Genomic DNA, 25,374 nt, shown 5'->3' with positions numbered 1-25,374 from the left:
GTACCACAGTACTCGGAGAGAGCCATCTGCTCCGTGCGGGCTCCTGTGTGCTCCGTGGCGTCGTGTAATAATAATAACAATAATCACATTTAATTAACCATGTATGGAGATCGCAGGGGTCTGCCCTGAAAAGGGGGAGGAAATACTCCGGTCGTTGGATGGTGCAATGTGCACCGCGACAGCGCCGGGGCCAGCCACGTTCCAGTAGCCCCTAACCTTCTTCCCCGGACGTGGGGCGGACGCTCTGTGGTTGCGCTGCTGGACTGGTTGACCAGCAAAAGAGTAAAAGAAAGGGGAACAAATGAGCTCTGGTAGACTACTGGCACGCTCAAGGGGCAATTTTTCTTTTCCAGTCGCCCCTGATCGTGGTTCCGCGTCCGATCCATGGCTCCTTCATGAAGGAATTTATGTAAGCCATCACGCGTTTTTGATCCGACTTCTCCTTTGTCTACACTGTACTCTGCCGGTCATTTGAATGTATTTACTGCGTATACCACTGCAGGCTTGCAGCTACTTGGCCAAGCTAGGAAGCTAATTCGATGGGCCGCTCTGCACATCACATCCGCGCTCGTGCCTGTCTCAAAGCTAGAGCCCGATGGGCTCCTGCACGCTGGACAGGATCGCCCGTCCCTATGTCTAATCGGGCTCGGGGGCCAATTCTGCACATCAGGCCGTGGGGCTGGTCTACTCCGTACAATGTACAGTATGATGCCGGCCTCCCTCCGCGTCCGGGCACTCCGTATCGTGCATATCATCTTGTCTCTACGGAGTAGCCTATCCTGCAGCGATGGGTCAACTCAGTAAAATGTTCTGTGCGGCCCGTTATCAGCACGTCACAGCGTCGCCAAGCAGAACCCTTGTTTCCACTTTTTACAGGTCCCAGCGCACCGTTACGCATACGACTGCTGCGGATCCAGGTTCGAGATCATACATACACGTTTCTACGGCACCAAGGCAGCAAGGCTACTTACCTGGAATTGCGGGGCATGGGAGTAACTTCTGCTTCGTATATGCAACATAGGCATTCTCGACCACAACTCCGATTGAATTGATACTGTATTGAGAGCCGTCACTATAAAGTACTCCCGGAAGGCTACCTACACCAGGCATAACTAGGAGTGATTCATCCATGATTCCCTACTTAATTCTCCGTGTCGCCTTTGGCTAGCAGTAAGCCACATTCCACTCGATAGAGTACGCAGCACTTGGTGGTATCCCTGGCTTATCCTGCATTGCGCCAAGTACTCTCTGTACTTGAGAAAAGATTAAATACTCCCGAGTCCGTACCGACCAACGTCCCTGTGACAGCTCCTTCGGGTCAACGACCAGAGCCATGTTTAACTACACACTTGGTACTCCGTATGCTACACTGCACACAGCTGCACTACGAACATAACTAATAATATATTTCCCTCCGCATGGTCCCTTGTTCTCTGTGTTCCCACTCCTTGGGCGTTTGACACTAGCAAGCTAGAACCGGCAGCTTGGGGCAAGTGGTGTGAGTTACTGGACACATTGAAGGACAGATCGCCTTTGTAGCGGGCAGTTGACGAGTCCGAATTGTTTGTCGAGCATGACCTCTCGCCAGAAAGTCACACACTGTTACCAGATAAAATCTGTAGATTCCTGTAGTAATAAATAGGTACCTAGATTGAGATGACTAGTATCGTCGTTGCTGGGTTATAAAGCACAGAGATCTTAAAGACAGATAGAAAGACTGCATTCCTGCCGGTAGGGTGCCAATCTACATTCGACCCAAAAATATTCTAACGACCAGCAAGCACACACGTTGTATAGGCACTGGGACAGGGTCTGAAACATGGCGTTGGAAAGGCAAGGAGTATATGCGATCAAGAAGTGAATTCTATACGGACAGAGATCCTTGCATCTCTCGGCGCTTCTTGAAATACGAGGTGACCATCAAGGTAGGTTCCGCAGAGGGCATATATTGTACGGTAATGCGGCGTACGCCAGCGACGCAATAGACAACTACCTATTGATTCGGAAGCCGCACATGGCAGAAGATGATGCCTCCAGCTCAGGAACTCGCGGGACTTTCTTTCGGGTACTTAAGGAAGCATGCTGATCAAATTAAGTGGCCAGATAACGAATCATTTGGCCACTGTTAGTACTGTAGACAAATTCGTCATCTATATACAAACTTTCGTTATGCTCGCTTTTTTTTTTTTTTTTTTAAAAAAAAAAGCGAGAGCTACCGACGCCATGCCATTTGAAACATCTCTGATCCGAGACTGTGCTGCAAAATTCGTTTCCAAACATAGAAGCCAAAGATAGACCCGCCATGTCACCAAACCATATAGTCCTGTTGGAGACGCCATTGATTTAAATTGAAAAAGGAGTACGTCGACACTGCAAGAGGAATTGGTCACTTCATAGCACCAAAATCCAGCTGTCGCGCCACATTTTTGAACCGACTGTCATCAATCTCGCCTCCTCGTCGTGTTAGGTCGTCACCCATCTTCTTTGTACCCTGTTTTCTAGGAAGATCCTCTTTCTTCGTTGGCTTAGGCTCAGTAGCCCACCAGTTGTGCTGCAAGACTTGGCGTGCAGTAGTCCGCTTCCTGGGGTCTAACGCGCACATCGACATCAATAGATCCGCGCCGACAGGGCCAGCAGTCGGAAACTGCCGCAGAAAAAAATCTCGACCCTGAACCGGCATGATAGGGGTTTTGACGTAGTTGGGGAGTTTGGTAACCCCCGGCCAGTTTTCCTCTGTTGGTGTGCCGAAAGCTTCGCATATTTTGGAAATCTGATCCATATCCGAGTTTCCTGCAACAAAGGGAACGCGCAGGAGGAGTTCAGCGAAGACCATGCCCATGGACCAGACGTCAACAGCCCCAGAGTACTGTCGAGCGCCGTAGAGTAGTTCCGGAGGGCGGTACCAGCGTGTTATGACCTGATGGGTCATGTTCAGATAAGGGTCAGCGAAAGACCTTGCCAGACCAAAGTCCGCCAGCTTGACCTCTCCATCAGAGGCAATCAGTAAGTTGTTCGGTTTGATGTCTCGATGCAGCACGAAATTCTCGTGGCAAAACCAAACGGCCCTTGCGAGCATGCCCATCCAAGCCTTGACATCGCCGGCACCGTATTGGATATTCTGATCCTTGATCAGCATCTCCAGGTCACCCAGTGGCAAGTACTCCAGAACTAAATTCAAGTTCTGGTCTTTTGAAGAGAAGACATCGTGAAGCGCAATGACGTTAGGATGAGAGAGCTCCTGCAAGTATTTGACCTCTCGAATAGCATCCATAGAAAGCCCGTCTTTGTACTCAGCGTTCACTTTGATCTTCTTGATTGCGACGAAGGATGACGGGTCGGTTCGGAGATGGCCGAGGTAGACGATGGCATAGGTACCCTCACCTAGCTTTTTGTCTTCAGTAGTATTATTAGCCCATGCCGCCCTTTCCTTGGACCAGGGAAACGAGAATCTGCAATACCTTTTACATATTTCCGCCTCACATCTTCATTCAACTGTTCTGCGAGCTCGCGCTCCACCTGCGGCGCAGGGGCCGGTGAGTCGACGCTGCCTTGCCCATTCACTGAATTTCGAACAGCAAGGCCCTTCACTTTAGCGGCTGTGGTGGTCGAAGTCGTAGACACAGACGGTGAGCGAGGAACAACCGGAGACACAGCCATGGCCTGTACAAGCACGAGATCCTGTCCGTATGGCGGAAGAAACACAAGCACCAAGCCTAAGCTGCAGTCAACTTGGCGCGTGCACCTGCAGAGAATAAGAGGTGTGTCGCCTCATGAATTGGAAGACATCCCCGAAGACCGGCTTCCCTTTTACAGAATCAGGAGAGCACACCACTGGAGCTCTTCTGGCATGATCATTACCTTTCCTGGCTCCATGTGCTCGGCGGGAACAGCGGGCGTGGAAGTCCGCACACGGAGTATCGTTGATCCCGGTTGACCCAAGAGTCGGGATCGAGCTGCATCTCCGAAATTTCTGAGACGTGCTCGGCGGGACACCCTCGTTTACGCCACGTTTTGATGCCTGGGAATGATTCAATCAATTGACCAAGTGCTATATAGTCACATTCTACAATCGCATGATTCTGTTGCGTTTTGTTCTCTAAGCTGCGAAAACCGCTGTTGAGGGTCCGAGGCCCGAGAAACCCTTTCTGCGAAAAAACATATCAACCATGGCGATGCGCAATCCACGGCTGAGCCTCCTGGCATCGCGTTTTGCCCACTTCGCAAGTGTCTCGAAGCAATGTGCTCGGTATCTTCACAAGAATGTCGCGGCCTCGTCCGTACCTTCGCCAACGCCGTTCGTTCCCGATGTCCAAACCTTTCTTACTCTGATCGGCCGCGACATGTCCAAGCATGCGAGCAAGCTATCTTCCTGGGAGCAGCTCTTCACGCTCAGCTCCGCTGAGCTCCGAGATTTGGGTATCGAACCCGCACGGCAGCGACGGTACCTTCTCCGACAGCGGGAGAGATTCAGGAAAGGACAGTACGGTCCGGGAGGCGACCTGGAGCATGTCGTCGATGGCGTCGCACAGCTGCGTGTTGTGGAAGTCCCAGCGGAACCCAAGAACACGGATGGAGGGGATGGCAAGTCGACGTCTACGGTTACCGCGTCCGCTACGTTATCACCAGGCATGAAGAGAGCAATTGTGAACCTGCCCCCAGATGCAACGGAATACAAGCACGATCCTTCGAAGACACTGAAGAAATTTGCCAAAATGAAAATTCACAATGGATTTATGATCAAGGGCCCGTTTCTGCAACCGATCAAGGGAACAAATGGCTCTGCTGCTTTGATCAAAGTCCAGGAGGGCATGTGGGAAGACAAGCAGGGACAGAAGGTGGACGGTGGAGAGAGAAGACGTGCTGAGGTGAGAGCGAAGCGGAGGAGCGAGGAGAGGAGGAAGGCAAGTGCTTAAGACTCTCTACTAGTGGGGGTTACAGCCTTTGGCTTCTATTTGGCATTACGGAAATATCCCGGGCTGGGTGCTGTGTCAGTGTTCTGTACAATACTGCAACGTTTACGAACGCTTTTCTTGAGGATGCATCTCCGGTTTCTGTGTCTTAATACTATTTGCATTATTAAATTGCTATATATGCAGATGTCTCAGTAAGTAAGCGAGTTTGCTCGCAAGCATGCCTGGGCAACTTTGTAATGCTGCCCGCTGAATATGTCGGTAGGTGGATCTGTAACCTGTCGTCTATCGTACGTGCCACGGCATTAAAAAGATAGTCATGGAAAAGTTGGGACTGCCATCGCCCCGACAGAATGGAATAATCTACAAGACCAGGAACGACGACGTATCGGAAAAAAGGCCTGGCGAGGATCTGTGCACACTTGGATATAAAAGAAAGGGTCGTCCAAAAAATCTCCGCAGCTCAGGCCCACATTCAAGGCAGGTTCGGAGAGGAAAACACGATGTCGGATCATGCCTTGGTGGCTTGTTCTCGCTTCTCATACTGTACCTTCGACTTTCCGAAAGGCTTCGAGAACAGAGACTAGAATTGGATATTAGCTTCGGTCAACTCACAGCCAATGCCGACGAGGTTGCAACTTACCGAGTAATCCGTCTCTGGAACACCTTCAACACCCGGCACGTTCTTGAACTTGAACATTCTCACAAGAGTAGCGGTGATAGCACCAAGCTGCACATACGCGAACTGCTCGCCAATACACCTGTGCCGCCCAGCACCGAAAGGAAGGTACGGGCTGTTCGTACCCTTGCTGACCATACCGTAGCCATAGTCGACTTGGTCATCAGATTCTTCCGTGTTGGCGGAAACATCGTCCCAGCGGTGAGGGTTCCACTCCATTGGGTTCGGGAAGTACTCGGGAGACCTTGACGAGGCACCGGGTGAAGAAAGCAGGTTGTGAGAAGTGGGGATCACGTAGGGGGTACCTTCAACGGGCATCGGGTTCTTAACGGCACGGATGATCGAATGGATTGGAGCGTGGATGCGGAGGGTCTCCTTGATGACCTTTGCCTGCAGGTCCAGCTTCTGAAGGCCCTCATACGTCAGAGGGGGCAGATCGGGGCCGAGTACTCGGATCTGTTCCTGATAGAGCTCCTCCAAGATGTCCGGTCGAGAGGCGAGACGGAAGATAATCCAGGATGCAGTTGAAGAAGAAGAATGCTGTCCAGCCATCAACAAAGCGATCATCATGTGAGCGATTTCCTCATCAGGGACCGGCGTGCCGTCCTTGTACACGCATGACATCAGATTCCAGACCATGTCCTCGGAGTCTTTCTTGCTCCCAGCCTTGCGGCGTTCCCTGATAATCTCCATGTAGGTCTCCGTCATCTTCTTCTGAGCAGCATCACGCTTACGGTTATGGGGCAGAGGTGCCCATGGCAGCATGAAATTGATAGGAGCGAAGCCCATATCGAGGTCATGATAAAGCCCTGCAAATGTAGAATCGAACTTGGAACGGACCTCCTTTCCCTGGAGCGACCGCGACGCGGTGTAGATTGTGATTTCAGCAATGGCCTTGCACACATCGAAGGTGCCTTTGGGGCTCTGGAAAAATGGCGACGCCTTCACGAAATCTTCAACTTCCTTGGTGATTAGATGAACGTATGACCGAAGCGCCTCAGAAGTGAGGCCGAACTTGACGAACTGTGTTTATCAGTAATGGGTCCGAAGGCTTGAATGGTATGTTCTCATCCTACCTTCTTCTGCTCCATGAGCTTGGAGTTCGGGCAGTCATATACGACGTTCCGACCGAAGACTGGCGTCGTAAGAGGAGAATAGACTTCTTCGGCACAGACATCCTTGAGCTTGCCGTTCAGGATGAAGTCATTGCCTTTGGTACCCAAGTAGACAGTGGTCTTTTTGCCGAGAAGGATGAAGGTGAAGATGTCGCCATACTGTGCACGATTCCGATTAGAAGGTGGTGGCTGGAGCAGACGCCCATATGCTGTAGACGTACCTTTTTGCGACAGTCAAAGAAGAACTTGTACGGGTCCATGCCATAGCTGATGGTGCTACCGATAAACGGGAACCAGTGAAACACTACGGGAGGCTCTTTGGGGTTCTTGAACAGAAGCTGATGCAAGACATTTAGGACTACTGAGAGGGCGACAAACGACAGCAGTCCCATGCCAGCGAGAACCCAGATTGACTGGGCCGAGCAGTGCTCGCAGATCCTTTCGAGGATGGCAGCCAGGAGAGCCATGATTGCGCGTGTCAATGGCTGCAGGATACGGCTTGGAAGAAAAGGGGGAGAAGAAAGAGAAGGGAGAAAGTCTCCCACGGAGGTACCCTGGGGAGCTGCAGACGGAGAGAAGGGCAATGTCTATAGGGGATGAGGAATGATAGATAATACGAATGGGGATGTTTTGAGGACAGCAAAAAGGTACGGGAGGTTAAGTGGGTGCGATCCGCTGTTCCTGGCGCACGACCAGGGGCTTCTGACTCGCGCGTAGCCAAGGTTCCAGACACCGCAAGAGTGGCTTGCTGGGTTTGACTCCCCAGGGGCGGAAAAACAAGCAGTACTTATTTAAATCAAAACTCCGCACCCCGTATCCTAGGTCCCAGGCAGCAGATTTATCAAGAGTAGACTCAGCAGAGAGCCCAGGTATACTGTGGACATAGTTCACCGTTCACCGTCGACGACTCGACGGGCGGGCAGGGGGATCACGCCACTCCGGTCGGGGGCCCTTGTCCCGCAGCGACAACTTCACATACCTCCTGTATGCCCACCTCTACCTGGGCTTATGCTGTTTTCCTACGGCACACTACCCGCTGACCCGTTTCTAATCTCTTCGTCGCTACTGCTTAGAGTCTCTATGGATACAGCGGGGTTATGCACGGTACTTCTGTGGTCTTCCCACCACTCATAGTGTTCCAATTTCACCAGACTTGCCGAATTATGGCCATTCCGGGTTTCTGAGGATCGACATGTTTCGTTTCTGCGGCCACATATCCTGTATAATATGGCCATGTACGAGTCTAGGTAAATCTCGAGTTCGGCCGGGGCGCTTGCATACGGACAGTTGCGTTCCGAGTCAGTTCAGCTTTCCCGTGCCTTGGGGTCATGAAGGGACGACGGCTCCGACTACGGCTGACATGTGGTGGAGAGCTGAAGCTCTTCCACCGTTCTTCTGGATGAATCTGGAAATTATTACATATAATAATAATAATAATAGTATCAAGCGGTGAAGTTCCCCGAGTGAGGCTTTTATGCACTCTACATGGACAGCGCGACGCTTGCACCCCAAATGCTCCAATAATCTACGGAGTATCGTAGAGAAACCGACGCATGGAACTGGAACCAAGAGATATCGAAGGAGTTGAAATGCGCCAAAACCCAACAAATAGAGAGCTCAATTCCCGAAACATTAGTACAGAAAACCTCACTTCTTCCGGCTTTTGGGAGGGACTTCGTTCCGCTCATAGCGGCTGGTTGGATCCTCTTCAAACAGCACAGGATCGCCGCGACCCCCCATGTTGATAAACTCCTTAGGCGCACGGTTCGCAGCCGGAGAGGCTTCACGTTGCTCGCCAGCCTTGGCAGCACGATTGTGGACGCGTTTTCCGGCGTCATTCTTATGGAAGACCTTCACACGTGGACCGTCACCTTCAATGTGCTCGCTAACGTCGACATCGTTGATGCTACTGAGAAGCGTACGTTGTCGCTCGACCTTGCGTTTTGAGAAGTCCAGACGGCCCAAGGCCCCAGTCAGCCCGTCGGTGCTGTCGGCGGTACTAGGATACTTGTCCGTGAGCCAGGGATGCTCGAGACATTCGTCAATGGTAATCCTTTTGTCAACGTCGACCGTGAGCATTCTGTCTATCAGGTCTAGGGCCGGGTCGCCCACGGAATCCCAGTACGGTGACGGGTAATCAAAGCGACCCATCTTGATCTGCTGAGCCAACGTATATGGATTCTCGCGGGTGTACAGCTCGTCTGAGAAGGGGGGAAATCCACAGAGGCAGATATAGAGGACGACACCAAGGGACCACACATCAACAGCCTTGGTATACCTTCGGCGGCGTGAATCCTCCAGGATCTCTGGGGCAACATCTACGTAAATAATAAGTATGAAGAAAGACAACCTAAAGGTAACTCGGCATGCGACTTACAGCTTGGCGTTCCGCATCTGCAAATTTCCGATGTTAGTACACCTCACCAAAAGATTACAGGGCAGGGGCAACTCACAGGGTTGTCGTAAACGAATCTTCGCCAATAATCTTGGCAAGACCGAAATCACCCAGTTTAACTGTAAGGTTCTTATCCGCGAGCAAGATGTTCTCCGGTTTGATGTCACGGTGGACGATTCCACGGTCATGCTGGGAGTGTATTAGCGTTGTGTCAGTTTAGCATGAAATATGCCAACAGTCTCACCAGGTATTTTAGGCCCTCAAAGAGCTGTTTAAAAACTTGACGAGTCTCGTCCTCGGTGAGCTTCTGCTTTCTGACAATCAGGTTGAAGAGTTCGCCTTCTGGAGCAAGTTCAAGGACAAGGTAAACCCCGTCAGTTTCATCGAACGTGTCTTTTAGACATAGCAGGCTCGGATGGTTCACGCTCATCAAAAGAGCAATCTCTTGTTGCAGAGAATCCGTCTGAGACCTCTGGGAGTCTCCTGTGCGCCTCTCAAAAAACTTGACAGCGTATTTGGTGCCTGTCGCCCGCTCGACGCAAAGATAGACAGTAGCAAAATGACCTTTCCCAAGCTGTTGAAGGACGCGATACTGCTGGCGGAATCCGTTTGTATCCCTCGTCCTCGGATAGCGGAAGACAAACCGCGCCTCATCTAAAATGGTAACCTCGTCGCCGTCTTCGAGCTCGCGGTGTTTGTTTCGCCCTACAAGCGCCTCATTGACGAAAGTGCCATTGCTGGAGAGGTCCTCTAGGATAGCAACCATATCACCCTTTTTGTTCTCGCTGAATATCAAGCAATGCCGATTAGATATCGTGGGAATGTTGAGGACCAAATCTACGTCCCGTCGTCAGCTGGAGTCTAGTCGTGGCCACGCTGGATCATTCCTTAGACCTACCGCATTCAGGGTGACGTCCGATAAGATAGCCACCAGGAGGATAATTCTTGTCACGTCTGCTTTCCGAGTTTTTACTCTGTCTCTGGGTGCCTTTACCGCCCCTGGTTTTGGGTGCGCCGTTTTTTTCATCCTGGCAACTATCCCGCTTTCTCAGAACGAGCGCCTTCCCGACCTTGTCGTCGAGCGGGATCAGATAGCCCCAGACACCCTCCGCAGCTTCATCCTCTACATCGTCGGCGAATGCCCGAGGTGGGTAAACAAACTGAGAAAGGGGCTGGGTATCACCAGGCGGAGACGAGAGGGTCTGGGGTTGTTCAGAAGTGGTCGGTGTATGCGGACGGGCCTGGCCGGAGTGCCCTTCGGGGGGAGTAGCCGTTAATTCCTTCTGGATATCCGTAGCGGTGGATTCATTATGAGTCACCGGTGTAGGCAAGTAGCTCTTCTCAACCGGAGTGGTAGCCTTAGTTTGCGAGATCCGCTGTGAGTGCCGAGGCTTCTTTGGATCTTGCGAGTCGTTACCAGCGCTAGCCTATTCAGACAGGCTGGTCAGCAGGTGAGTTGGACGAGGAGGGACCGGAGAACGCTTGCCGTACCCTACCACGCTTAAGTGAGCTCCTCTCACTGTGAGGTGCCATTTTTTAATTTTTGTTGTTTTCACAACTCCAACCAGCGGGGCTGGCAGATCGCAGCAACGTCCTTCACCACGGTATAAGCTGACGACAGGCTAGAAGCACACCGGACGAAATTCCTTTGCAGCGGAGACCGCAAGTCGGTAAGAGTGCGGATGAGGACAGCAAATCTGTCATCTCAGCATTTTGCAGATAGAGGTAGTAATTTCTCGTGCCGGGCAGCGAGTGACTTTGCAACGCCTGACCAACCTCAGGTATCGCAGGAGCAAAGGCTAACGAGTCGAGTCGAGTCGAGTGATTGAGGAACGAATGGATGTCGGAGGGAGCGGCGAGCCTAGAGCTGGCGCGCTTAGCTAGGTAGGGCGCCCTCCAGCGGTGCAGCTGATGCCTGCGGGGACTACTAGTAACAACCTTGATATTCGTGCATACAGTACATGTCTAGAGACTATGGTTACCATCGTTATTCTGCTCGGACAGAAATACTGACACTTGAGTGCAAGCTAATATGTACTTTTGATTGCACAGGGTGCGAGGTAAAAATATGATTATTAGTAGCAATAGTTAGTAGCCGTAGTGTCGCGTCGCGCTCCCCGAGCTCCGACTTTAGCGTACCCCGTCCAGCCAGACCTCCTAGACCTATGCTTTGTTACTGGGAGCTCTACCTTGCAAGTCCGACACTTACGGAGTACACTGCGGAGGTCTTCCCAGACCTGGTCGTCGCCCACGCGTTAAGTAACTGATACAGCAAGTTTGCTGATATCGTGCCAGAGGGCTCCTGGCCCTGAGAACTTGCAATGGATGTGTAAGATTAGCTCCCCCTATTTCCATTTCCAAGGAGTTGCTCCGCTGATGACCTTGCATTGAGGCAGCTTCTCCGCAGACATTCGCCGCTCCGCCTTCGAGAAGCTGGCCGCTTTGGCGGTCAAATCTCCAGCTCAGGATGGAGAATCGGACATTGGGCGTCTGACAGATCTGTACCAACGTCCAAGGTCACAATCGAATGGTATCCTTGATGGGGTTGTCAAGGGTGCCGTCCCGACATCGAGGTTGCCCATGGTTCGCCTTTCTGCCTCTCTGCCCTCTCCTCCCAGGCGCCCGCAGTGCTGAAGCTGACAATTTGGAACAGAGCATTCGAGAATTAGATGTCCTCCTTGCGCTGTGCAAAGCTTCTTCTTCGGTGTTCAGATCTGATCATGCGGCACGACTGGTATCGCAGCTGTGCGAGTGCCTTCCTGAGTCGCACAGCCAGCTCTTTCGGCCGTCGCCGTTTCTTCGCGACATAAAACCGTCGCCCTCAGAGGCTTTGACTCATCACCTCACAGTAGCCCTTCTGTCGCTAGGCTCAAACTATCCTTCGCTCCGGGAGCCCGTTGCAAACAGCGTTTTCGAATACCTAAAACAATGCGCGGATGCAGTGCATGCCGTAACTCCTTTACAGGCCCAGGGTTCACAGTCCGATGATCATGGCGATCTACGGGATTATGAAGAGATAATGTCGATTACCGTGTCCCTTGTGGGTTTTCTTGGGGCTTCGGCAATGAATGCTCGTTTTTGGACGGCTGGTGAAACGTTGGAGATAGTCAAGCAGGTGCGAGAGATAATGTCGGAAGAATTCATGGTAGCCGTTGAAACCGCCTCGTCTACTATTCGTAACTCTAACACGTCGGAGTATGCCTTGCGCGAATGGAGGAGATATGCTCGACGTTACGCAGCCCACGGACGTCCTCTGGGCGCAATGCTTCTACAGCAAGGGCTCATGCAATTCATCAAGGCATGCACAGTTTCGATTGTTGTTAGTGCCCAGAACATTTCCGATGACAAGCTCCTGGACAACTATATGAGCGGCGCCGGCATCGTAAAGACCGATGACGATACAGAGCGTGCTCTTATCGGATATTTGGCTGACATCATAACTGATGAAATCCATTTGCTGGAAGACGGATCAGATTACTTGCAGCTTGGATCGTCCTGGCAGCAACGTTTGGCTTTCTCTGTGAAAGCTTCTGCGATTATTGGATTTCTGAACTGCGTGATTTTGGATGAGGATTCAGCTGACGACGATGTGCTTCTCTCCTGGCTTGAAGATACCCTTGCGGATCAAAGTCAGATGGCGAGCACTGAGTTGGCAGCGGTAACCCTGAAAAGCATGGCAATCATCGCAAGAGTCTCTCCTTCCACTGCATCCAATATAAGCCGTTCCCTCTTCAGGTTTATCGTTCAAGGTGGCGCAACGGGCTCGATTGTTGCCGTAGCTGCACGGTGTCTGGCCCAGGTCCTTAGCATCCTGTCTCAGGATGCAATCATCACGACCCTGTATTCTCTGGGCAATGTGCTCAGCCCGGGGCCCAGCACCGACAGGCCACATCAGAATCCGTCCGCACCGGCTGGGGAGACGGCTAATTTTGCCCCCTATCCTCAGCCAGCAAATGGAAGCCTGATCTCTCTTTCTCTCAATGGGGATGAAGAGACCACGGTAACCCATCGAAATGTCGTCCATGCTATCGTGACGATTTCCACCAGCTGTAATGATGATAAGATCAATGCGTTGGCGCAGTCAATGCTGCTCCAGAAGATCGGGAAGATCAATGCGGTTGTTGACGCATGCATTATTCAGGAAACGGCCGTCCTGGCACTCAGCAGTGGTCAAACTGATTTCCAGGTGCTGCTTAAATATTACTCTCGTCTGTATCGAGAGGGCCTCGCCAAAGGCTGCAATGTAGTTCCTGATGCGGTCCAGAATGCGAGGGCATATCTCTCAGTCAACCTGGACCGGAGCTCTCCGCTTCACAGGATTTATCTTGTTCACCTGCTTGAGAGCATCGTCAATAAGGGAGATGCCACTGATATCGAACACGATCGTCAGAAAGAAGTTGTATTGTCTGCGGACGATATCAGACCGCTCCTTAAGCCATTGGCACTGCTTGTTTCTTCCAAGAGGCAGGCAACAGCGAACCGTCCTAGGGTCCCAGATTACGATGAGGACGTACTGTCTCTGTTCCGAGATGCTTGGTTCAATATTGCCATCCATGGAATATCTTTGAGCTCTAAAGTTGGCCAGAGCCATTCCCATGAACTACGTGTCCTCGCGGAACACTCTCCCCCGTTGGTTCCTGAAAATCGTGCCGAGGTACTGGAGAGCGATGTTGAGCTGAACACCATCCTCAGACGTGGCATGGCTCCTCACCGTGTGACGGAGCAGAAGAAGACCCTCATTGGCGAGCTTCCTAACCGCGAGTCGGATATCAAACGCTTAACTTACCCCAAGGCTGTCTTTCTGAACGCTGCTTTGTTGATCGAGAGCCTCCGGGCATCCTCCGGCGACTGTACCAAGATTCTGACATATTTCCTTGATCCGGCGCTGAACGCTCCCGAGGTGGGCAGCTGCATGAATGCTATCGCCGATAAGGTCGTCAACATCTACCTGACGAAGACACTGTCAGGAAAATATGAAGACTTCTCGGCGCCCTATTTGTCAAAGCAACTGGCTGAAATATTCATAGCATGCTGCCATCGCATTGAAAGAGTGCAAGAAGCTGCGATCGCTTTGGCCAACAAAATCATCAGCGAGTCTCCTTCCGCACTATGCGAGAGGCATTCTCTCTTCACCTTACTAGAACTTCTGACTGTTATGTGGTTATCTTGTCTTGAGGGCGAACTGGATGAGTTCGCCTGGAAGTCAACTTTCACCTCTTCCAGAGGTATCGTCAAAGTTGACTTGTCTGATAACTACGACTTCAGGAAGCGCACTCTGGATTCATTTTACCGACGAGCCAGTGGCTGGGTCACAACCGTCATGAACCTTGCACCTCTGGACGTCAAAGGACTTCTGCAGGTATGTCTGGCCGTTTAGCGATCATCTCTACTACGTCGTCCCTCACACAGGTTTAGACATATCTTTCGGAATACGAAGACGACGGCGCCTATGGCCACGTCTCGATGGGCAGATCGTTTGCTCTTGAAATGGGTTCGCTTATTCCGCAGAGTGATCAGCGGCTAGGTAAGCTGTCGTGTTGCCCGTCTGTATGATAGTTGTAGCTAAGGCGTCTTCTCAGGATCCATTGACAGCCATGCGGGAGACATCGTCAATGTGGCGTCGGACTTTATCGCGCAGTATACCACCCGCCAGGAATATCGATTCTCAGAGGCACCTCCAGTCAATGGTCGGGACCGGACAATCTCCGGAGAACATGGTCAGTGACCCCAGTCGCTTGCAGTAGCATCTACTGACTTCCGTGACTGCACAGCCCGCAAGATCAGTGCGACTGCATTCAACCTGTCAGAAGCTGTCAAGGATGTTGAAACGACCCTGGCTCGTCTCTATGAGCGGACGTCCGTGAAGGCTGATGTCTCCACTGGCGAGCTTCGGGAGGCGCTGCGGAAAGCAGCAGCTCTGCTGTGCAGCAGCCACGACACACAGCCCTCGATTATCCACTACCTGGTCGCGATACCGTTTCAGGTGTTTACAAAGGAGTCGATAAAGCTCGGTATCTCCCTTTGGCTAGGGGTGATCCACGAAAATCCAAGGACCGAGCCAAGGATCCTAGTTGAAGTGGCCGAAGCTTGGGAGAGAACCATCCAGCGGAAAAAGGGAGTATTTGATCCTTCATTTGAGTGAGTATCTCTAATATACCCTTGTAGCAGACACTTTCCCACTAACAGAGAGCAGTCATCTTGATCCGCTTTTCACCAAGATTGAGCTGTTACCAACAGACAAGTCTCTTCTGCTCAAGAAGCAGCAGAAAGCCCACAATATTGTTTCCCCACACTTTCGTATCCTCCAGTTCTTCGAGAGTCATTTCAACGCCATCCGGCTAGGCTGCATCCACACTCAGAGAGTATTCTCTCGTCTAATCAGCGCCACGCTTGTAGGTCTGCAGGACACGAAAGGACACCCTCTGGCCAGGGAGATCCATTTTCGCATTATCTTGTTCGGTTTGAGCGTCTTGAAGTATTCCGCGATCCAAAGCAGTACCGCACAATGGAAGCTAAAGGATCAACTTCTGTCAGCGGCGCTGAGCTGGTTTAAACACCCACCGAGGTATGCTCTCCTTCTTTCCCCTCGCGGCTTTCAGGCCTCGTCTCTAACACGGGAATGTCAATGTTCCAGGTGGTCATTTGGGGGAAACCGGCTGCAGATGAAAGCCGAAGACAAGATACTGAGTGATGTCGCGTCTGCTCTAGAGAGCATCACGAGCATAGGCGTTTCTAACTCAGGGCCGCACAAGTCGCTGCAGGCAAAGCAAAGTCTGGTCCAGATCCTTCTCGAAAATGAACGGTCGCGTCTCAGAGTCTGGCTCTACCCCCTTGAACAGGAGCGGAGACACTACATCACCAGTTCTGGGAGCAGAAACCATACGGAGGTTTGTCACACTCCGGTAGTCATTAGTAGTCATTGTCTGCCAGCTCTGACTAACTCTTCACATCAGGAAATTTTCTCCTTGCTTCGCCTTGCATGGGGGGAGAGCGCAGGATTGGCTATACAATTGGCCGCACGGTTTCCTTCACCGAAGCTCAAGAACGACGTGCGCTGGTTGCTGCTCAACTTTCCGGAGAAGGCTCTTGGCGAATCTGCTAGCCTTGAAATAATGTTTGGCCCAGCCTTACCGCCAGACGTCACCTTCCAGCTCAAAGTATGTTCTATTGCTCTCTTCTTTTCGTTCGCCTATGCTGATGACATGTAGTACTTGCTGTACTGGGCACCGGTGAATCCGATTGAAGCCCTCACCTACTTCCTTCCCGCTTATGGCAATCATCCGTTTATCTTGCAGTATGCAATGAGAGCCTTGGAAAGCCATTCAGTCGACGTGAGATTCTTTTTCGTTCCACAGCTTGTTCAAGCGTTGCGGTATGATGCGTTGGGCTATGTGGAGCGCTACATCCTTGAGACTGCGAAACTCTCGCAACTATTCGCACATCAGGTGATATGGAATATGAAAGCGAATGCATACAAAGACGAGGACTCCCAGATTGTAAGGGCCCCACACCTCGATGACGTTCTGGGATCATGAGACATTGCCTGCTAACTCCGCTGCAGCCTGACCCGGTCAAGCCTACATTGGACAGATTCATGGATATACTGATATCGAGCTTTTCGAACGAGGAACGCGATTTCTACGAAAGAGAGTTCTCCTTCTTCAACGAAATCACTGGGGTTTCCGGGAAGCTTCGACCATACATCAAGAAGAGCAAACCGGAGAAGAAGCAGAAGATCGAGGAAGAACTACGCAAGATCAAGGTGGAAGTCGGAGTGTATCTCCCTAGCAATCCAGACGGAGTCGTTGTGGGGATCGACCGCAAGTCCGGCAAGCCTCTGCAGAGCCATGCGAAGGCGCCCTACATGGCGACTTTCAGGATCAGAAAGACAAAGTCTCAAACGGAGGCCGACGAAGTGACTGATGACCATGCAGCAGACCCATCCAAGACAGGAGACGGCTCGACTGATTCTGTGGTTCCGGCCACGTCGGACCAAGGACAGGAGACATACGAAGTCTGGCAATCTGCCATCTTCAAGGTTGGCGATGACTGTCGCCAAGATGTGCTCGCACTGCAGATGATTGCGGCTTTCAGGAGTATTTTTGCCAGCGTCGGGCTCGACGTATGGGTGTTCCCCTACCGCGTCACTGCTACGGCACCTGGTTGCGGTGTCATCGACGTCCTTCCCAATTCGATCTCTCGTGACATGCTGGGTCGCGAAGCAGTAAACGGACTCTACGACTACTTTGTGTCCAAGTATGGGGGAGAAGACTCGACTCGGTTCCAAGAAGCGCGCACCAATTTCGTGAAGAGCATGGCAGCGTACTCGGTGATTTCTTACCTCCTGCAGTTCAAGGACCGTCACAACGGCAACATCATGGTCGACGACGCTGGCCACATCATCCACATCGACTTTGGCTTTTGTTTCGACATTGCCCCGGGAGGCGTCCGCTTCGAGAGGGCTCCGTTCAAGCTCACGTCGGAGATGGTCGCGGTCATGGGCGGCGGACAGGCTGCGCACCAGGGCGGCCACAGCCCAGTCAACACGCAACCATATCGGTGGTTCGAGTCGCTGGTGGTCAAGGCCTTCCTTGCGTCGCGCCCCTATAGCGCCAAGCTGTCGCACATTGTGTCTCTGATGCTGGACAGCGGCTTGCCGTGCTTCAAACCCGAGACCTTGAAAAACTTCCGCGACCGATTTGTGCTTGAGAAGAGCGAGCGCGAGGCGGCCGAGTACATGCGGGAGCTGATCCGGAAGAGCTACGCCAGTTTCTCGACCAAGGGATACGACCAGTTCCAGTTGCTAACCAACGGCATCCCTTACTGAGCGTCTAACACGCAATCCAGTGGGATATTGGAGGGGTTATCATAGAATGATCCCGAAATCCTTCTACAACAGCTTTGTGGTTCTTTTTGGGAACCAATTTCGGCTTCATGTTTCATCGAGAATTTGTTTGAACCGTGTGTATGTATGTGTGCAGCACATAGACAGATTGTCATTGTGATTCTTGGCAGTGTAATATAGCTTTGACCAACCAGCGCCCAAGCCCAACGCTCGGGGCCGGTTCGAGACCTGGTAATGTATATTATTATTATTATTATTATTATCTTCACCTCTGGCAACGCACCAGCACGACCCACAGCCGATCAGGACGACCTGTGCGCCGAGAGCCGCGTAGGGTTGAAACGTTGCAACCGGGGAACCGCAGCATCGGGTTAAAATTACAGAACTCCAGGCGGAGCAACGAGTCGCCATGTGCGCGATTTCCGGAGACGGATGGGTCTGCCGGCGGGGACGCGCAGCGCTGACTGGGCGGCCCGGACGGGGGGCGGCTGCTTCGAGAAGCGTCCGAGAAGGCGGACAGGTGTCGTCCGGTCGGCTCCGTGTCGGCTACCTAGGTACTATTCTACCTGTCTATCTGTCTATTGTCCTGTCTGCCTGTCGGTCTTTCGGTCTGTCGCTTTGTCTGCACGTGGGAAGATGCTGGAGATCGCAGAGACCGACCGCGAGCGCTAGTCAGCCGGCGCATCCGGAGAACCCCATGTCCCTGCATGCTGGACCGAAGACCGCGTGCAGGTCGGCTCCACCGATGCTCGGTCTCCCTGCTCGATCCGGCATCAGCACGGTGGAGATCGGCCGGATCGATCGTCGCAGTCGGGGCCGACGGACATGCCGACGTCTGCATCGCAGTCCGGAGCCCCACGGCACCGTTTGGTGACGAGTCAGCCATGCTCTGAACCTGGCTCTGTCCTTCCGCGTTGGTGGCGATGTCATATGTCAGGCGCATGTCTCTTTGCAGCCGGACTTCACAATCTGTGCCACTCCGGCCCCATTATCTATCAGGGTTTTTCCCCGTCTCTCCGTCCTCCAGCCCCCATATAGACTCCTCCCCCCGTTTTTTCTCTTCCTCCTCCTCCTTCTTCTTCCCTTTACGATTCCCTTTCCTTTTCGTTGTACAATTTCTTTTTCTTTTGGTTTCTGTTTTGAAAAACACTCGGATTTACGTCTGGAGGGAGGCTCTTGCTTCATCATGAAGCTCTCCGCCTTGATCAAGTCCGGTCGCAGTTCGGACGCCGACCGGGAAAAGCATGCCGGTCCCTACGAGGATACTCCCGTCCCCATGCTGACATGGCGGTCATTGCTCATGGGTGCCTTTGTGTCCATCGGTGGTATCGTTTTTGGCTATGATACGGGTCAGATTTCCGGCTTCCTGGAGATGAAGAACTTCAAGGAACGGTATGGCCAGCTGCAGAGCGATGGCACGTACCATTTCAGCAATGTCCGCTCCGGTCTGATTGTTGCCCTGGTATGTATCAACTGTTCTTTACATCCTGCGCCAGCGCGGTGGTTGACACATGGCGGCTCCAGCTGTCCATTGGAACGTTGATCGGATCGTTGGTCGCGGCTCCTATCGCCGATTGGATTGGTCGGAAATGGTCAATCACGTTCTGGTGTGCGATCCTGCATGTCGGCCTGATCGTTCAGATCTCGGCGCCAAACAGGCACTGGTGGCAGGTCATGATCGGTCGCCTTATCACCGGTTTTGGCGTGGGTGCCGCCTCGTTGGTGGTCCCCATGTACCAGGGAGAGAGCGCCCCCCGACATATCCGCGGTGCCATGGTCTGGTAAGCACGCCTGCTTCCCCTCCTTTTTCTTTGTGCGACTCGCGTTGGATCTGACGGATGCGTAGCTCGTACCAGCTCTTCATCACTCTGGGTATCTTCGTGGCCAATTGCATCAACTACGGGACGGAGAGCATGACGAGCACGGCCTCCTGGCGGATCCCGCTGGGAATCACCCACCTCTGGGGTTTGATTCTGGGACTCGGGATCATCCTATTCCCCGAGAGTCCTCGGTTTGATTTCCGGCATGGACGGGTTGAAAAGGCCAAGGACACCATGGCGAAGCTCTACGGAGTTCACCCGAATCATCGCGTGATCATCCAGGAGCTCGCGGAGGTCAAGGAGCAGTTCGATGCTGAGATGGCTTCCAAGGATGAGCCGTGGTATGAGATGTTCCGGGCCCCCCGGATGTTGTATCGCATCATCCTTGGAATCCTTCTTCAGGCTCTGCAGCAGTTGACCGGAGCAAACTACTTCTTCTACTACGGCACAACCGTGTTCAACGGCGCCGGTATCAGCAACAGCTACGTCACGCAGATGATCCTGGGCGGTGTGAACTTCGGGACTACCTTTGGAGGCCTCTATGTCATCGAGCATTTCGGCCGTCGCAAGTCGCTCATCACCGGGGCCGTCTGGATGTTCATTTGTTTCATGGTCTACGCCTCCGTCGGGCACTTCTCACTGAATCTGCAGGACCCTCCGGCGACTCCCGGGGCTGGCAAGGCGATGGTGGTCTTTGCCTGTCTGTTCATCACTGGCTACGCCACCACGTGGGGTCCGATGATCTGGGCCATTGTCGCCGAAATCTATCCCTCGCGCTATCGAGCCCGGGCGATGTCCATGGCCACAGCTTCCAACTGGCTCTGGAACTTCTTGATCAGCTTCTTCACTCCCTTCATCGGTGGAGAAATCGACTTCGCCTATGGATATGTGTTCGCGGGCTGTCTCTTCGCCGCGGTTCTGGTCGTGTACTTCGGCGTTCTCGAGGGCAAGGGCAAGACCCTGGAGGAAATGGACATGATGTATGTCATGCGCGTCGCCCCGTGGAAGAGCAGCAAATGGGTACCTCCGTCGCCAGAGGAACGCATCACGACCGCCCAGCTCCAGGATGAGTCCGAAGAGCCAGGCAAGCGACACACCGAAAACAGCGCCGAGAATCATGCCGAGCACACTCTGTGATTATAGGATCTTGAAATTTTTCACTTGTTCTTTTTGGCTGTGATGAAAGGGAACGGGAAAGAAATTATGCTGCTTGGAAAGCAGTAGATACCCGCAGGTCGCTTTTTACGTATACTATACATACATATATCTATCCAGACTTAGGAATTGATCCTGCTTTATATCCATGGGGCTGCCAAATTTTTCTGCGCCGAAGATCTTTTCTACTTTTGATGCGTGCCATGTTCGCAGATGAAACTGATGCACTGCAGGTGTCAAATCACTACCGCCAAAGACTACGCTGGATCGGAGTGGACTGTACATAGGTAGTGGTATCCGCAGAATACAAACAAATCTAGAAATCTTAGGTATGAATATAGCTGTGAAAGGAAAAAGAAAAGAACTAGTCAATCAAATTGTTTATATCTATATGTCAGCCAAATATTACCACTATAACCTAGTGGTATGCCAAGAAGCCTATCAGCCTAGCACACGCCGATTCGGTGCTTCAGAAGGTCATAGTCCCTGCAATAAAGGAATCATACTGTCTATATCCGAAACTGCCTATTTTCCTTTGTTATATCCATTCATATTGCATGAAACGGTCTCGGGATCGTTAAATAAAGAAATATTCGGAAGGTCCTAACCCCTAATTCCACAAGAAAAACAGTCAGCTAGTTGGGGCGATTCGAATAATCAGAGCTTTCATCATCATACCTTCGGATTACTCTAGGCTCGCGCAGTCTGACAATATATATATTTTTCATCCCACCACTCTCAACCCTAGGAGTACCGCCACAGCAGCCGCTCCAGCTCCAGGCTGCTGGAAATAAATTTATAACTATGGCTTCTCTATTAGTAATATCATCGTATTAGCAGCTAGCTATGTGAAACTTTGTTTTCTAGTTTCACAGATCACTTATTCACCTTACCCAACTGACTGAACCAGCATTATCAGACGCATAACACGCAGTTGCTGTACTATCCTATACTTATGCCAACCAGGTGGTCATCAGAATCTGCGCAGCTTATTTATGGTGGGGATTCTACAGTACGGTACAATACAAGCTTGACGCTCGCTGCACGGAACATATATATGTATAGTAATAATTTTCCCAGTTTTAACTATCAGGACATATCATCGAAGTTGACTTTTGTTTTTCCAAAGTCGAAAAAATTGATTCCACACACGTCCTCGCCTGTACTTTTCAATCAATCTGGTGAGGACAGACACTCCAGCCCCCCACAACAGACAGTCTGGCCTCCAGGGCTGGGTAGCAGTGACGATACATGAATCAGAATAAGCACGAATGATAAAAAAACGCAAGTAGTGAGAGACGGAGAAGGCATGAATTGGGACAGCACAAGTAAAAGCGTGAGTCAAGAGCAGAGATGACCGCTTGAAAGTTCCCCCCGTCCAACGCCACAATGATAATAAAAAATGAACCAGCACTCAGGACTACTTTTCAAGACCACTCATCGGTCAGGAGGTAAGAAAGACAGGTGTCAATTTGATCATTCTCCATAGACCCTTCATTCCCGCCTAGATACTGAGAATAACACCCTAGAAATGGAAAAGAGAAGAAAAACATATGTACCGAAACCAGACCATTTCTTAGAAGGGAGTCAATAGATTTCCCGCTTCATCAGATGGGAAACCCCCATAGGGGCGGAATAGGAATATGTAATATATCCCGTTGCAGACCCGAAATCGTGCCGTCTGGAAGTGACAGGATTTGTTACTGGTCGAGACGCATATGTAACACGTCCAGTCGGCATGTCACTTTCCCACTGATCATGGCGTTCGAGTAACGAAGGGCCTTTCGTGTTGTGACTGGACGTAAAAGAGAAACTCTCCCGTTCGAAGATTTCCCATGAGACTAACCCTCGACCGTTTGTCTCGTGTGATACCAGGGAGGCCTTTGGTAAATAAATATCGTCCTCCTAGCAGCGAGTTAAGAGGCAAGAGCCACATTTCGCCATCTAGACAATAGTTAAACAAGGGCAGTGATGCCTCGTCTCCACTGATGACATTCAAGAAATGTAGGATGATAAGAAACTAGAGGGGTGCATATTTCGTCTGCCACCGTTAGGACAGGCTTATTGCGCCTAGTCCATAAAATCCGCTCTCAAGATCTTCTCCTGGAAGAAATCGGGCTTGTTATGCCTGGGCTGCTTCGGCATCTCCCGCGCCGGTTGCTCCATCGAGGCGATGGAAGCAGCCCGTTGGTGGTGGCCCTGCAGACCGGGCGCGGACTGCTGGCCTGGAGGTGAAGTCGGGGAATGGGCCCCGATAGAAGGGGCACGCTCGGCCCTGGTCCGGAGAGCTTCGGACCAGTTGAAGCCTTCGCCTAGTTGTCGCCAAGACAGGTTAGATCTATCGTTCTGGGGGATGCTCTTGTTTGTACTTGCTGCAGCAGATGCAGTGGAACTGTGTGCAGAGGAAGTGCTGGTCGACGACACGGTTCGGTGCTTCGCCGCCATGGACGATCCAAGAGAGGAACATCTACCATTCCCGGTTGTACCTCCGCCACGAACATCACGCAATGCCTGCGCGCCGAAAGAAACACGCCGCGCGAAGGGAGAGACGGGCGTGTTGTTTGGGGGCGTGTTCTCATTCTCTTCAATCACGGCCTCCTCAAAGTTGGTGGCACTCGACCCCATGGAGCTGGACAAGCTACCACGCCGCATACTGGGGTTGCCGAATGGGGAGGTCTGTGAGGGAGAACCCGAAAGACCAAGGGTGGTTATGGACACCCGTCGTCGCTGGTTGGCCGCAACCGTCGCGATTGGGCTTGGGAACGGAGGGGGCGCCGTTGGATTCCCAACGTTCGCGCCTGAACTGCCAGACCTCGAGAAAAGCTCCGCGAAAGAGGCCCCGGGGGTCAAGGAAGCACGGCGCTGGTGGGTGGAGAGAGGAGAGTGAGGGGGAGAGTTGGTGTGCTCGCTGGACATGGTCACAGTGTTGATTTGATGTCCAAGAGGGAATAAGAACAGAGAGAGAGAGATGTGCAAGGCAGCCTGGGAAGGGGATTAAGGCCGCAAGCACAGAGAAATCAGACACTCGAGGGAATGCGGATAATAAGCACCGGGGTAAGGAAAAAGCTCAAGACCGATGAGGGGCTACAATGCCATGTTCCAGGTCATCGCCGGACCTGGCAGGTGACGTCAAAAGGTTGATGGTGGGTGAAAAGAGGACGGTCTGATATCAGAAGAAACTGGTGACGTAGTTAACGAATTGTCCTCCGACAAGCTCCCCAGGCGAACGTTCACTGTCTTTCAAGGGGAGGCGGATGGCATATGGAAAGGCCCGTGAGGGTCACGAAGATCAAGTCAAGGTCAAGGGTACGTGGGGAACGGTTACGCAGTTGACTTGGAGGTGGTGACAAATGGGGCGATGGGGGCGAAGAGAACGAGGAGGGCACCATGGCACAAGGAAGCAACACTTACCGGTCAATTCAAGGGGGACAGATGGGAAGAGACAACGGAGATGAGGGAAGTAGGAGGAGACGACGAACGGATGGGAGGAAGCAGAGGGAGAGGGGAGATGCCAGGATGATGGATCTGGCCGCGCAGAGGCGGACAACACTATGAAGCAGCGCTGAACGGACCGATGCTGGTATTTAGACGAGCAGACGGCATCGATCTACAGAATATATGCGGCCGTTCGACGAGCTGCAGATGTACGGAGTACTCCGTAACCCCGTATATGCTAGTTACTAGGGCCGAGTCTCCCCACAGTCCTGCGCCCGCACACCGTGGCCGGAACAGGCCTAGCCCCGCGATCTTCTGTCTTTGTCTTCTGGACAGCCAGAGCTGCTTGATACGTCTGACGCCACTATGAGTCTGGCTCTTATTGACTCGTTTAATAACATTGCCCTGGGGTTTCCTCGTGCTCGCTTACCATGCATGTCCATGCATCCCACGGGCGTTCCACGCCGTCTCTATCTATGTATGTACACACCGTGAGGAGACAGCAGTCGTGAAACAGACTAATTCTGCAAATGGTCTGCAAGAACCGTCCAGGGCTAGCCACCACGGCCAGAATCCAACGGTACCCCTCCTATATCAAATCGACGCTGATTGATCGGCTAGTGGAGCATTGGCTCATGACTACTATATACCCTGGCCATGGACCTTCGGATGCTCGCCGCCAGACCTGTCCAATAACATGTACACCGCTGAAGGGACCCGTCAGCGCTCGGGCTGTACTCCTAAAAACCACTGTGATGGCGATTGTGATACTACATCGTCTGCTCGGAGGCTTTGTTCCAAAGATAAGGTGATGGAGACACAGCTCGCGTCAGCACATCCGTACCGTCCGTCCTGTACAGTGCAATCCCCCAAGTCGATCCTGAAGATCCATGATCCGAGTCGACGACACATGCATGTGTCTCGTCCACCAGTCGTAGGCTGGATGGCCCACTTGTTCTCCAGGTCAGAAGATGGACTCTCCAAGGGACCAACCTTGTGCTCAAGGTGTCTCCACTGATC

General features: G+C 52.2%; 10 protein-coding genes across 10 annotated transcripts; 3 read left to right on the top strand and 7 right to left on the bottom strand.

Annotated features, from left to right (window-relative positions):
- Positions 1 to 2,386: 2,386 nt before the first annotated feature.
- VTN00DRAFT_5937 (uncharacterized protein) lies at positions 2,387 to 3,657 on the bottom strand (the record flags this gene model as incomplete). Its single annotated transcript, XM_069432522.1, has 2 exons — positions 2,387 to 3,393; positions 3,459 to 3,657. The coding sequence occupies 2 exons, from the start codon at positions 3,655 to 3,657 to the stop codon at positions 2,387 to 2,389; spliced, it is 1,206 nt and encodes a 401-aa protein (XP_069288374.1).
- Positions 3,658 to 4,166: 509 nt separating this feature from the next.
- VTN00DRAFT_5936 (mitochondrial 37S ribosomal protein mS41) lies at positions 4,167 to 4,913 on the top strand (the record flags this gene model as incomplete). Its single annotated transcript, XM_069432521.1, has 1 exon — positions 4,167 to 4,913. One exon carries the CDS (start codon positions 4,167 to 4,169, stop codon positions 4,911 to 4,913), a length of 747 nt encoding a protein of 248 aa, XP_069288373.1.
- Positions 4,914 to 5,421: 508 nt separating this feature from the next.
- Positions 5,422 to 7,171, bottom strand: VTN00DRAFT_5935 (uncharacterized protein; the record flags this gene model as incomplete). The annotated part of the gene is made up of 4 exons (XM_069432520.1): positions 5,422 to 5,493; positions 5,554 to 6,612; positions 6,666 to 6,863; positions 6,926 to 7,171. The coding sequence occupies 4 exons, from the start codon at positions 7,169 to 7,171 to the stop codon at positions 5,422 to 5,424; spliced, it is 1,575 nt and encodes a 524-aa protein (XP_069288372.1).
- Positions 7,172 to 8,351: 1,180 nt separating this feature from the next.
- VTN00DRAFT_5934 (uncharacterized protein) lies at positions 8,352 to 10,632 on the bottom strand (the record flags this gene model as incomplete). Its single annotated transcript, XM_069432519.1, has 6 exons — positions 8,352 to 9,022; positions 9,082 to 9,098; positions 9,158 to 9,288; positions 9,344 to 9,936; positions 9,998 to 10,526; positions 10,591 to 10,632. 6 exons carry the CDS (start codon positions 10,630 to 10,632, stop codon positions 8,352 to 8,354), a joined length of 1,983 nt encoding a protein of 660 aa, XP_069288371.1.
- A 788-nt stretch (positions 10,633 to 11,420) lies between these two features.
- VTN00DRAFT_5933 (uncharacterized protein) lies at positions 11,421 to 17,926 on the top strand (the record flags this gene model as incomplete). Its single annotated transcript, XM_069432518.1, has 11 exons — positions 11,421 to 11,428; positions 11,496 to 11,682; positions 11,753 to 14,458; positions 14,515 to 14,623; positions 14,679 to 14,816; positions 14,871 to 15,237; positions 15,293 to 15,664; positions 15,734 to 15,986; positions 16,053 to 16,256; positions 16,308 to 16,595; positions 16,661 to 17,926. 11 exons carry the CDS (start codon positions 11,421 to 11,423, stop codon positions 17,924 to 17,926), a joined length of 5,898 nt encoding a protein of 1,965 aa, XP_069288370.1.
- Positions 17,927 to 18,209: 283 nt separating this feature from the next.
- Positions 18,210 to 18,887, bottom strand: VTN00DRAFT_5932 (uncharacterized protein; the record flags this gene model as incomplete). The annotated part of the gene is made up of 2 exons (XM_069432517.1): positions 18,210 to 18,490; positions 18,605 to 18,887. 2 exons carry the CDS (start codon positions 18,885 to 18,887, stop codon positions 18,210 to 18,212), a joined length of 564 nt encoding a protein of 187 aa, XP_069288369.1.
- Positions 18,888 to 19,130: 243 nt separating this feature from the next.
- VTN00DRAFT_5931 (uncharacterized protein) lies at positions 19,131 to 20,901 on the top strand (the record flags this gene model as incomplete). Its single annotated transcript, XM_069432516.1, has 3 exons — positions 19,131 to 19,406; positions 19,469 to 19,725; positions 19,791 to 20,901. 3 exons carry the CDS (start codon positions 19,131 to 19,133, stop codon positions 20,899 to 20,901), a joined length of 1,644 nt encoding a protein of 547 aa, XP_069288368.1.
- A 1,117-nt stretch (positions 20,902 to 22,018) lies between these two features.
- Positions 22,019 to 22,472, bottom strand: VTN00DRAFT_5930 (uncharacterized protein; the record flags this gene model as incomplete). The annotated part of the gene is made up of 2 exons (XM_069432515.1): positions 22,019 to 22,332; positions 22,382 to 22,472. 2 exons carry the CDS (start codon positions 22,470 to 22,472, stop codon positions 22,019 to 22,021), a joined length of 405 nt encoding a protein of 134 aa, XP_069288367.1.
- Positions 22,473 to 22,506: 34 nt separating this feature from the next.
- VTN00DRAFT_5929 (uncharacterized protein) lies at positions 22,507 to 22,914 on the bottom strand (the record flags this gene model as incomplete). Its single annotated transcript, XM_069432513.1, has 2 exons — positions 22,507 to 22,824; positions 22,870 to 22,914. The coding sequence occupies 2 exons, from the start codon at positions 22,912 to 22,914 to the stop codon at positions 22,507 to 22,509; spliced, it is 363 nt and encodes a 120-aa protein (XP_069288366.1).
- Positions 22,915 to 22,989: 75 nt separating this feature from the next.
- Positions 22,990 to 23,835, bottom strand: VTN00DRAFT_5928 (uncharacterized protein; the record flags this gene model as incomplete). Its single annotated transcript, XM_069432512.1, has 1 exon — positions 22,990 to 23,835. One exon carries the CDS (start codon positions 23,833 to 23,835, stop codon positions 22,990 to 22,992), a length of 846 nt encoding a protein of 281 aa, XP_069288365.1.
- Positions 23,836 to 25,374: the final 1,539 nt, after the last annotated feature.

The sequence above is a fragment of the Thermoascus crustaceus genome, assembly GCF_041956765.1.
Source record: "Thermoascus crustaceus strain CBS 181.67 unplaced genomic scaffold VTN00scaffold_3, whole genome shotgun sequence".
Taxonomy (NCBI): Eukaryota; Fungi; Ascomycota; class Eurotiomycetes; order Eurotiales; family Thermoascaceae; genus Thermoascus; species Thermoascus crustaceus.
The sequence above is the reverse complement of the archived record's forward strand: the minus strand, read 5'-3'. Positions and strand labels throughout refer to the sequence as shown.